Below are 10,757 nucleotides of genomic sequence, written 5' to 3'. Positions count from 1 at the left end.
AGTATAGCATCACATGTATTATATACTGTGACCGTAACGCCATAGTATATGATCAAATAATCAAAAAAAGATATGGCAGTAATGCGCTGTTTCATTTGATTTTAGAAGTTCATATTTGTTTTATATATTTGACACCCAAGTTGTATTTCCACATTGAAAAAGACGTAAATACACGTCGATATATCGGCAATTTTGAATTTTTTTTATTGAGCTCTGAGGAACCCCGTACAGTACTGATATTCGGAATAAGGTTTGTTGGATTATATAGTTGCCTCTCTATTAAAGACGTGCTTCGTGAGATATACAGTGAAACAGCTTTGATATGGCATACCAAACATTCAACAAATTTTTTGTTGTTGAAGCCAGAATTAATATATGCAAAAATTGCATCTGAAATTTGTAAAAATCATTTTTATATAGCCTTTTTTTTACATTCATGACTTTATGGCCTCAGTAACCACGGTGATTTATCCGAAGAATCTCTTCACAGGATTTACTTATTTTTTTCAGTTACAGTTGTGTACTGTATTGGCAAAAACCTAAATCTGCAAGTAACATGCCGCACCCACCAATTTTTAAGTTTCTAGGCTACACGCCCATTGTTTTCCGCATGTTTCCAAGTTTGTTATTTATTTAGGTTTCACACTCATTTGGTTAATTTCCAGAATAATTTACTACTCAAGTTAATGTCAATCAATGAATGTCTGATACATTCACAAATAAAAAGCTCAATTTCTAATGCATATATAGTTAAACATCAACTGTAAAATGAATTCAACAAGTCACACAGTTCTTGTGTATTGTGTAATATGATCTTTTTTCTTTAAGTTTGCAAACTACGAAAAATAATCTTAGTGAATAAATTCTTCAGTGAATAAATTCCTCAACAGTTCAAAATAAAACTGTTGAATCTCACTAAATCTATACTAATAGCTGATAGGTTCAAACTTTTTTGAATCCAGGCTGTTATAACTATCAATTACAAAAATGCCTTAGATTACTTCAATAATTTCGAACCTCCACATAACATGATTTAATATTTCTGACAGTACAGCTCCAACTTGACCAGTAACCGAATTATTGGCAGAAGTACCTGGAACTCAGCGAATGAATATTTCCAAGGGAGACAAGGTTTGAAATATTTAATAAATCAGTTTGATTTTTCTTTTTATTAACAAAATTGTAAATAAATAGCAACTATTTTGAATAAATTATAAGAGTTTTTCAATTAAAGGAAACCAATCAACATCACTCAGATATAGATACAATCTATGAGTAAAAGAAGTAGATTATCTTCCATATGAATATATAAAATCAGTCATGTACTTCAAATGTATACCCCACATCAAGTTCGATACATTGTACATGATGAATACTCTCTTGATATTACTTTTTGTATACTTCGTAACACACGGGGTCAGATCTTGAAGTTTTGTAGCCATCGACTTGACTATATCTGTTCTATAGTGGAATTTTTCGAGTCGGAGTCAATTTAATTGAATAATTGGGATCAAACTCTTAGTTTTTCTATCGAGTAAGGATTTTCTCCTGTATGTACTGTATTATGAGTAATGTATAAAAAATGTTTTGCTATGAATTCACGTATGTGAAATTATAGACTGAGCCAAACATTCTTTTCATTTAGGTTTTTTCAACTGTCGATGACGTTTAAGAGAAATGGCTTAAAGTGAGGTAAAAACCAAGAAGAGATACGATAGCAAATCATTCAATGAATAGAAATAAATTAAACTATATTCTTTATGACGGGATAATTTCAATCCTTCACAATTATGAGAAGAATTCAAAATCTGAAACAAATTTTTCATCACAAAACGGTTAGTTCCCGTGACTTACAGGATGGCCTCAGAGTATGTTTCTTCAAAGCCGCCTTTCGACTAAATGATTTTTGACATACTTCACAAGTGAAGGGTTTTTCTGTTGCGTGAACTTTCTCATGCGCTACAAGACCCGAACTAGAAGTGAATTGTTTCGGACAGACTCCACATTGATATGGTTTTTCTCCTGTATGAATTCTTGCATGTACAACCAAATCAGAACTGCTGCTGAATGATTTGGAACAGATTTCACACTGATAAGGCTTTTCCCCAGTGTGAATTCTGGAGTGCACCAACAACGAATAATTACTGCAGAAACATTTCTCACAGACATCGCACCGAAATGGTTTCTCTCCAGTGTGACTTCGCGAATGCACCAACAAGGCATGCCGGTTAGAAAAAGATTTTGAACAGACTTCGCATTCATAAGGTTTTTCTCCTGCATGGTTTTTTTCATGTTTCACAAGGCCAGATTTACATGAGAAAGATTTGGGGCAGATTTTGCAATAAAACAGATCTTTCCCTGTATGGATTCTCAAGTGTGATGTTAAACTACCATCCTCAGTAAAACATTTTGAACAATATTTGCACTTATATGGTTTGATCCCAATGTGTATTTTCTCGTGATTCATCAAATTACACCGTTGAGAGAAAGATTTAGAGCAGATATTGCACTGATAAGGTTTTCCTCTTTCGTGTGTTTTCTCATGCTCCCTAAAACCAGATTCAGAAGTGTAAGTTTTCGAACATAATTTACATTCGAATGGATTTTCCCTTGTATGAATCTTCAAATGCCTCATCAGAGTACTGCTTTGCGTGAAAGATTTTGGGCAGAAGGTGCACTGATACATTTTTTCCCCTGAGTGAAGCCTGGAATGTAGTTTCAGATTATTAATTTTGGTAAAAGATTTCAAACACACTTCACACTGATAAGGTCGTTCTTCTGTATTGTCCTGCAGTCTTCCTTTGTCAGAATCTGAAATAAATACACTAAGCTTTAAAGATTTACCAAAACTTGGCAGTTATGAGCTGCAGAATTTCATTTTCTTGTCATTGTTTTTTATTCTGAATATTTTTGTTGTCAAAAGCTACTTTCTTATACCTTTTATTTGTACTGTATCAATCAAGTATTGTTAATCAAAACAAATCAATGATTTGATTTTATATATATACGAATAAAAATATGTTTTTTACATAGTATAATCACATATTCTACACATTCTAAATTACTTGGCATCCGCAAAATATTCTTGTAGATTATACTAGGCTGAATCACTCAATAGTTTTTTACTTTTTTTCTGAATATGATAAAAGAAGTCTTTTTGATTTCATTGAGAAGTTTATTGTACATGCTGATTTCAATATATATCAACGAGTTTTGAAAAACATGAATTTGGAATTGGTAGATTCAGTTCATTTGACCGCCTTGTGTGGTATGTGGCTGTAGATTCATAGTTCTCCCTATTTTTATGTATAATCGATATACCTTTTAACTTTTAACAGTATACCTTTTAACAAACCTAACAAATACTCCAAAATATATTTATAGCTCTAAGGAAGCATTGGTATCCTTACTGCCATGATATTTATTCTTGAAAGTGTGTTTATACATTTTTAATAGAAAAGACAAAAAGCCTTCTCTTTATAAAATAACTTTCAAATCAGATTTGCGATTGTTCAATAATCTGCCTGAATATTAAAAAATACTAATACGAATGTATTTAAGAGAGAACTTCAATTATAAATTACCTCTCTTCAATTCATCTCCATCATTATTCTGCAGAAGCAATTGCGAATTGAAGCTGCCTTCTTCATCAGATGCCTCTATTTCATTCTTTACTTCTACTTGGCGAATGTCACACTCAGGAAGATCCGTTTCTGTTGAAAAGTATTCGGGAGCATCCAACATATTTTCATCTTTGATAGGGATCTCGATCTTGATCAGGTCTAATGCGGTAGCATCTTGTTCTACACAACACTCGGAATTCTCTCTTTTGGGTCTAAATTCTGCGTCGAAATCTAAAATTATATATGAATGACCACCTCAAACATCCAACTGGGTTTATCTTTCCTTACTGTCCTGCGGAAGGTTTTTTGTAACCCATGTATAGGAATCAGAGTGTGCTGCATTGGAAATATACTCCTTGGATATTTCATTTTCATCTGGATCCCTTGATTCCTCCTCTGTTATTTCAGTCTTGATCCTAGCTATAGTCTGTTGCCAATATGATTCAGTTTTCTCTAAGGGTTTCAATTCGCATTCATCTTTATCCATTTTTCAATCTTCCTAACATAGTAAACAATAAATGTCACCTGTCAAAAGATTCAACCAATAATGACATTTGACGTCAAACCATTATTCTAACCTAACCTGATGTTCAAAATAGGTAGGCGTTTTATTGCGACACAGGCATATTCACGCGACTTTACTGTTATATCGGAAAACCAGGTCAGTGCATATTTTAGCCACAGTAGAATGCTAAAATACTGTGATTCAGCATGAATAAATTGATGGATGTAGACGTTACTGAGTGATAGGAAATCATAATGAAGAAAAGAGAATTGAAACTTTCTATGTTTTTTACCACTTAGATGTATGCTGATTACACATCTCTTTTAAATTTGCACTTAGATTTTGTTGAAGTCAATAGTCAGTGGAGGACGAAAATAAAGGTTCAAATTTGATTTCAAACCAATTCAGGACAAAACTCTAAATAGTAATATTACAAATGACACTTCTTAAAGTCTGTTGAGTTCAGTGCTGTTCAGTGCTGATTAAAGCTATATCTCGGATAAGGATAGGATTTCGAGTTTTCTCTTGATCCAATTTTCTGCGCACTGAACCCTGGCTTTGTTGGCCTAATGGGTAATCCATCTCACTCCAAGGAATACTAAGAGGCGAATCAGATTACAAGGTTTTGTAAAGTTTTATAATAATTCCCTTATCGTTCACACTGTCCACCAGGTTGGTGCAAAACATGTTTTCAAGAAACGAGTGACAGTGACACAATTTGGTCTGCTGACCAAGCTGAATTATGCACTGTGGGAGGGTTGGTCGATGTAAACCCATTTTGGGAGCTGAGACACTTATGTAAAGAAGTTTACAACTACATAAACCAGATATGCTCTAAGTACACAACAGAAACTCAAAAGAAATCTATATGCTTTTTCCACTATCGGAATCAGTCACACTGATTTAGAAATCCTTTCAACTCACACTCTCTTTTCATTATTTAGCACTACTATGTGCTTTATTCAGAAAAGACCTTTTTTTAAAATAGGAAGAATGAAAAAACCCAGGAAAGAGAATCAACTTTCTTATTAAATTGAATAATGAATTACATTTTTTACATTCTTATTTCATCAAATTGAAATACTTTACAATCGCTAAGACAGACCCACCCACACTATCTTTGAATTATCTAAGTCATAATTCCCTAATCCTTTTTTTAGAAATTACCCTGATTATCACTTTCTTTTTTTCTGGCGATTCTCCATCTGTAATACTCTTGTGTTTATCATCATCATGTGATTTCTCATTAGAAGCTCCAGACTTTCCAGAAACCATTTTCCTTCTGTGAACCATCTCAATATGCCCCTTCAGATGAGAGTTGCGTTGGAAAGATTTCGAACATAAGTTACATTTGAATGGCCTCTCTCCTGTATGTAGGAGAGCGTGCCGCTTGAGACTGCTTTTCAATGTGAATGTTTCCTTGCATATATCGCACTCGATTTTGTTCTTTCCCCAATGCATCTTGGTGTGCACCTGCAAGTCATACAAGTTACTGAACACTTTCTTGCAAACGGGGCAATTAGACCCTACGTGGTCTTTCAGGTGTCCATTGAGGTCTCTCTCCACACAAAACCGTTTCGAACAGATGCTGCAATGAAACAATTTTTTCTCAGGGTTCTTCTTCTGATGCCTAGTATAAAACGCTACAACAAACTATTATTATTGATTATTCTATGAAAACCTTTTTCATTATTACCTTTGATGCGAAATCTCTTCTCGCAGAACTCGCACTGAAAGGGCTTCTCTCCTGTATGTTGTCTCAAATGCTCTTCCAATAGCGACATCTGATAGAACTTCTTTTCACATACGTTACACTGGTACTCCTCGTTTCCAGCGTGAACCTTTCTGTGGAGTGCTAAAGCAAAGCTCGAGAAAAACCCTTTGGAGCATATCGAGCACACGAAAGTCGGATCAACAGCGTGGATTTTCATGTGTTTGTACATCTGATCTCTTATGCGAAAACGTTTCTTGCAGACAGAACATTCGAAAGGTCTCTCTTCTGAGTGAACTTTCATGTGCCGCTCTAGGTTTGTCTTCAAGAATTTGAAGCAAATGGGGCACTTGAAAGATTTGTTGTTGGAGTGGCACTTCTCGTGGTTGATCAGGACGCTTCTGAAGGGGAAAGTTTTCAAACATATTTTACAGCGATGGCCGAGATTTTCTTTGGAACTAACGAGTGGCTGACTACGTTTTTCTTTCTCTGTTGTTCCACATGGTACATCTATAAACAATTATGGATAAATATTTCAACTTAACATTTAATATGATATGGTTCACCTCTCCAATTGTCCTTTTGCAGATCCAAGATACGTTTCTTTTCGTGAGTCTGCATGTGGCTCTTTAGGTGTTTATCTTGTGTGAAATCTAGTGGACACACAGTACATTTGAAAGGGCGCTTTTTATGACGTTTCATGTGATCATCGTAATACTCAACTAGGGAAAAATTCATACCGCAAACAAGACATTCGTAAGCTTTTTTTCTGTGGATACGTCTGTGTTTAGAGAAACCATCTGTAAGAAAATGTCTCTAATAAGTACAAAACAACCGGTAAGGAGTATTTTTGTATATATATCTCTCCTGTTCAAAACTCATGCAACCCAGTTTTTTACCTTTTGTATTGAAAGATCTCCCACACGTTTCACACAGAAATGATGATGGTTCTTGAGCATGGATTTTCCTGTGACGCAAAAATTGTCTCATCATCAAAAAACTCTTGCCGCAAATTTCGCACTGGAACTTGGCACTTTCTGTGTGAAACTGTGAATGATGATGAAGAGTTTCCATATGACCAAATAGCCTCCCACAGAACTCGCATTGGCACTGTTTTTTGTGTGATTGTTTGTGTCTCTCGAAAAATTTTAGTGAACGAAAGACAGATCCACAAACTTCGCATAAGAAGAGGTCTCCTTTATTAGAAATGCGGTACCGCTTACAAGTTTTGCTCCACCTCTCCGGCTTGCTTACAGCAAGCTGGAGAATTTTTTCCAGTGAATGTCTTTTTACGTGTTTGACAAAACCGGACTGGGATTCGAAGGTTTTTGGGCAATGTTTACATTTGTACTTTTGGAAGAGATGAAACTGGAACCTGCAAAAATAAAGACAAGTTGTTCAAAGTCCAGGTAAAATGTATATTCAATTTTACCAAATAATACATAATACATGCATAATACGCAATGAATTGATTTACAAATACTAACCTGTGTCTCCTCAAATTGCGCAAACTCAAAAAAACGTCCTCGCAAAGAGGACATCGGAATTCTTTTTCCAAGTGGACTGTACGATGCCACATCAAGGATTTCTCTAATCTGAAACTTTTCGTGCAGCTTCCACACTGATAAACCTTTTTCCTATGGATCTGCATGTGGATCACTAAGAGCCGCCTTTTCCGATATACCTTCTCACAATGGTAGCACTGGTACTCCTCACTCCTGGTCTCGAACCTTTCTTCCACGTGGGAGTTTTTCAAGTGTAATCTCAGATTTTTCAACCTCGTGAAACGTTTGCCACAAATCTTACAACTGAACGGTTGTTGTGATTGTTTCAATAAATGCACTTGGAGATGGCGACGTAAATTGAAGCTTTTCGAAAAAGATTTCCGACAGATCTCGCACAAAAAACATTTTTCAGGCCTCGTTTTTTGTCTGACTTTCAAAATGGGTGTTTCTTCTACAAAATTGAAATAATCTTTGTTAGAAATAGAAAATTCGGAAGGTAATGTATTACATTAAATAGAAAGCTATTTTCGCTAGTTTCAGTATTATAGAACGTTTGTGAACAGTTGCTTGCCTAGAGTGCTCATATAAATACACCAACTCTTCTTACAAATACCATTCAAAATGATATTTTTCAGAACAGATACGCAGGGACATCAAACACTTATGATGTACTGCAGAAATAGCATGGAATATACCGCAATGGATTTGAAAGACACTTCAACTTGAGCAGTGTAACCTGCCTTGTAATCTCTTTATCAAGACAAATTGAAGTACAATCAGGAGTGCCTCAAGGATCTCGCATGGGACCGCTCTTGTTCAGTTTATTTATCAATTATACGGCTATATGTTTTGCCCATTGTTCATTTCTCACGTTTGTAGATGATCTGAAGATTGAAGCAAATAAAAACTGCAGTATGATTTTACATAACTTCTAGGTGGTATAGTTGATTACAATTACCTTCAGACAAATGCCATAAAATTTCCTCCAAGAGGATCAGTATTATAATTGATTTTTCATATAAAATCAATAGAAAAGATATAGAGGTAATTGCCAAAATAAAAAATCTAGGGATTATTTTCGATAAAAGGGTACTTCAGAATAGAATGTTGAGTCTAAAAACTATCTACTTTGCACAAGTGACATCCATACTTGGGTATGATAATGATTCGTATTCAGAAACACAAAGTTTATACATACGTCATCAGAGAATATCTGAAATAGTCTAAAGTAAAAGACGAATAAATAAGCTGAAAGCTTGAAACAGAATAAACAGTATAAACACAATAACATTGGACAATGAAATTCGACTTGATAAATAAACTATTAGAGATCACATGATAGTATAAGATCACTATTTCAGGCAATTAATTCAAACAGAAATCTATCCCGTTTAATTATTTTGAAAAATTCATCAAAATTGTAGATAGGCTTTGTCAAAATGTGTTTTTGACTGCTCTTGAATTCTTTGCATGGTAATTCTCATTATAATCTCTTAATTGATTTGTTAGTGATGTCAACATAAATTTTTGAAATAATATGTATTGATTCACCTCAAGTCATATCATTTTGAATAAACAATTGAAATTTTATGAGGCTTTACACTTTTTGAGTATATGAGCTCAGGATCGCACGTTAGAAGGTGAGACCTCTGAGAGTTGTCATTCATAGGGGGTTATCGAGAAAACAGATTTTTACAGATATTTTCTGTATGTGTGCATTTGTGAAAGTTTATCATATTTGATGGTTTGTTGTGATAAAAAAACAATATTATTACAAGTAAAGTGAAAGCACCTTTAAAAAAGGGTAAGCAATTTTGTGAAAGCAAACTATAATTCAATGTATCTAATCAAAATCAATGATTATCACAAAATTTATAATAACTGAAATGACAACTCGAAATATATTATTGAAAAATAATTTTTCTGAATTAGGACATAATCATAATTATCATTGCACATATCCAATCTGACATACTGAAATAAAACTGCTACATTTAAAAGGTGTACAACCTAAAACTGATAATTTTTTTATAACAAAGCAATACAGTTGTTAAAGGCAAAAACTAACTCATATTTACTAAAAAAGCGTATTTGTTTTATACACGATTTTCTGTCAAAGTAGTTCAAATATTCAATATTTCACAATGAAAAATAAACATTTTTATTTTGACAAACTTGTGATTGTTTCTTGTCATATTTTTTATGCGTTTTTAATGTTGAATTTATATTTTGTACTTAGCTTCTTTTATTAGAGAAATTAGGGAAACTCTTTCAAGAATTTATTCGGGAAAAATCTTTCATTTTACCTGATTCAGAAACATTGTTGCAGACACTTGTTGGGTAATAGTTCGGGTCATCTAACATTTCCTTGGATGATCCGTTCTCTATTTTCATTGGAATAGACAATATTTCAGCCTTATTTGGGTCAAATTGATCACAAACCCATTCATTATTATTCATCGACCAAAGAGAACAATGATTTAAATATTTATCTGTCTTTACTTTGGAAATGCCTGAAGTCGAATAGAGTTTACTATTTTACATAAAAATTAGGTGATTAGTACTTACTTTCATCATCAGTTTCATGTTTGACTGAACAAGAATCGGGAAACTCTACTCTGGGTGTAACATATCCAGGTGTGATCTCTCCAGGAGGTTCATTTTTGATGAAGGAAGATTCTATCAGGTTGTGTTTTGATATTATGTTTGGTTCAGATATTGTATGTGATGAAGTCTGGGTATAATCCTCATCTTCAACTACTTCTATTATAAGCGTTTCTACATTACCTTCTGATGGTTCATCTTCTAAGTTGCTTTGAAAAAATATTAGATTTGAATCATTTTCTGGTTCTGTTTTACATGTTACATTAGTGAGAACTTTTGGATATTCCTCTCCAATATCCATGATATGTTTATATATATAAAAAACTATGAAGAATTAATTGTTGAGCTTGAACATTCTTCGCTACATTTTCAGTTAAAAATAGTCAGTGAAGTAGAGTAGATGGCGAGTAGAATCAGTAGTCGAATTCCTCACAATAATAAGGAAGCACAAGGAACTGGAGAAATACTTTGAACATATTTTGACTTTTGACATTTTAGTTACGTAAGCTTTCACTGTTAGAGTGATGCCAACTTTGGAATTTTCTCCCCTAAATTTAGGGAGAATTTTTCGGGTGAAAAATTATTTAGGTCATTTTTTGAGGAAAAAAGATAACCACGGAATTTTCTATTTACAGTGTTTTGAAAAATGAAGTGAGAAATAAATAATCGCTGGAGTTGCTGCAAAGCTTAATGATGGTACGGTTTAGCATTCAAAGGAATTTTGGTTCGTGTGTGAATTTTATTCCATATTCTAATATGTCACGTACTAACGTAAAGGCAATAAATGAGTCAACTGCATTATTATTAAA

At 33.8% G+C, this 10,757-nt stretch overlaps 2 protein-coding genes across 5 annotated transcripts; both read right to left on the bottom strand.

Moving 5' to 3' along the window:
* Positions 1–1,150: 1,150 nt before the first annotated feature.
* Positions 1,151–4,165, bottom strand: LOC111503721 (uncharacterized). 2 transcript variants are annotated; one of them, XM_023158101.2, is made up of 4 exons: positions 3,912–4,165; positions 3,585–3,854; positions 2,756–2,811; positions 2,449–2,705 (listed from the first exon to the last, which is right to left on the bottom strand). In XM_023158101.2, the coding sequence occupies exons 1-4, from the start codon at positions 4,108–4,110 to the stop codon at positions 2,589–2,591; spliced, it is 642 nt and encodes a 213-aa protein (XP_023013869.2). In that variant the 5' UTR covers positions 4,111–4,165; the 3' UTR covers positions 2,449–2,588. The 2 variants fall into 2 exon arrangements, with proteins under 2 accessions (XP_023013868.2, XP_023013869.2); XM_023158100.2 differs by having other exon boundaries at positions 1,151–2,811.
* A 971-nt stretch (positions 4,166–5,136) lies between these two features.
* Positions 5,137–10,456, bottom strand: LOC111503720 (uncharacterized). 3 transcript variants are annotated; one of them, XM_023158097.2, is made up of 8 exons: positions 9,913–10,456; positions 9,651–9,857; positions 7,327–7,795; positions 6,739–7,214; positions 6,406–6,639; positions 5,825–6,349; positions 5,659–5,771; positions 5,137–5,601 (listed from the first exon to the last, which is right to left on the bottom strand). In XM_023158097.2, exons 1-8 carry the CDS (start codon positions 10,247–10,249, stop codon positions 5,263–5,265), a joined length of 2,700 nt encoding a protein of 899 aa, XP_023013865.2. In that variant the 5' UTR covers positions 10,250–10,456; the 3' UTR covers positions 5,137–5,262. The 3 variants fall into 3 exon arrangements, with proteins under 3 accessions (XP_023013865.2, XP_023013863.2, XP_023013864.2); XM_023158095.2 differs by having other exon boundaries at positions 5,137–5,771; XM_023158096.2 differs by having other exon boundaries at positions 5,137–5,771; positions 9,651–9,845.
* Positions 10,457–10,757: the final 301 nt, after the last annotated feature.

This window comes from Leptinotarsa decemlineata, unplaced genomic scaffold, assembly GCF_025532065.1.
Source record: "Leptinotarsa decemlineata unplaced genomic scaffold, Ldec_3_MD MMD2_tig00026328_RagTag_RagTag, whole genome shotgun sequence".
NCBI lineage: Eukaryota > Metazoa > Arthropoda > Insecta > Coleoptera > Chrysomelidae > Leptinotarsa > Leptinotarsa decemlineata.
The sequence above is the reverse complement of the archived record's forward strand: the minus strand, read 5'-3'. Positions and strand labels throughout refer to the sequence as shown.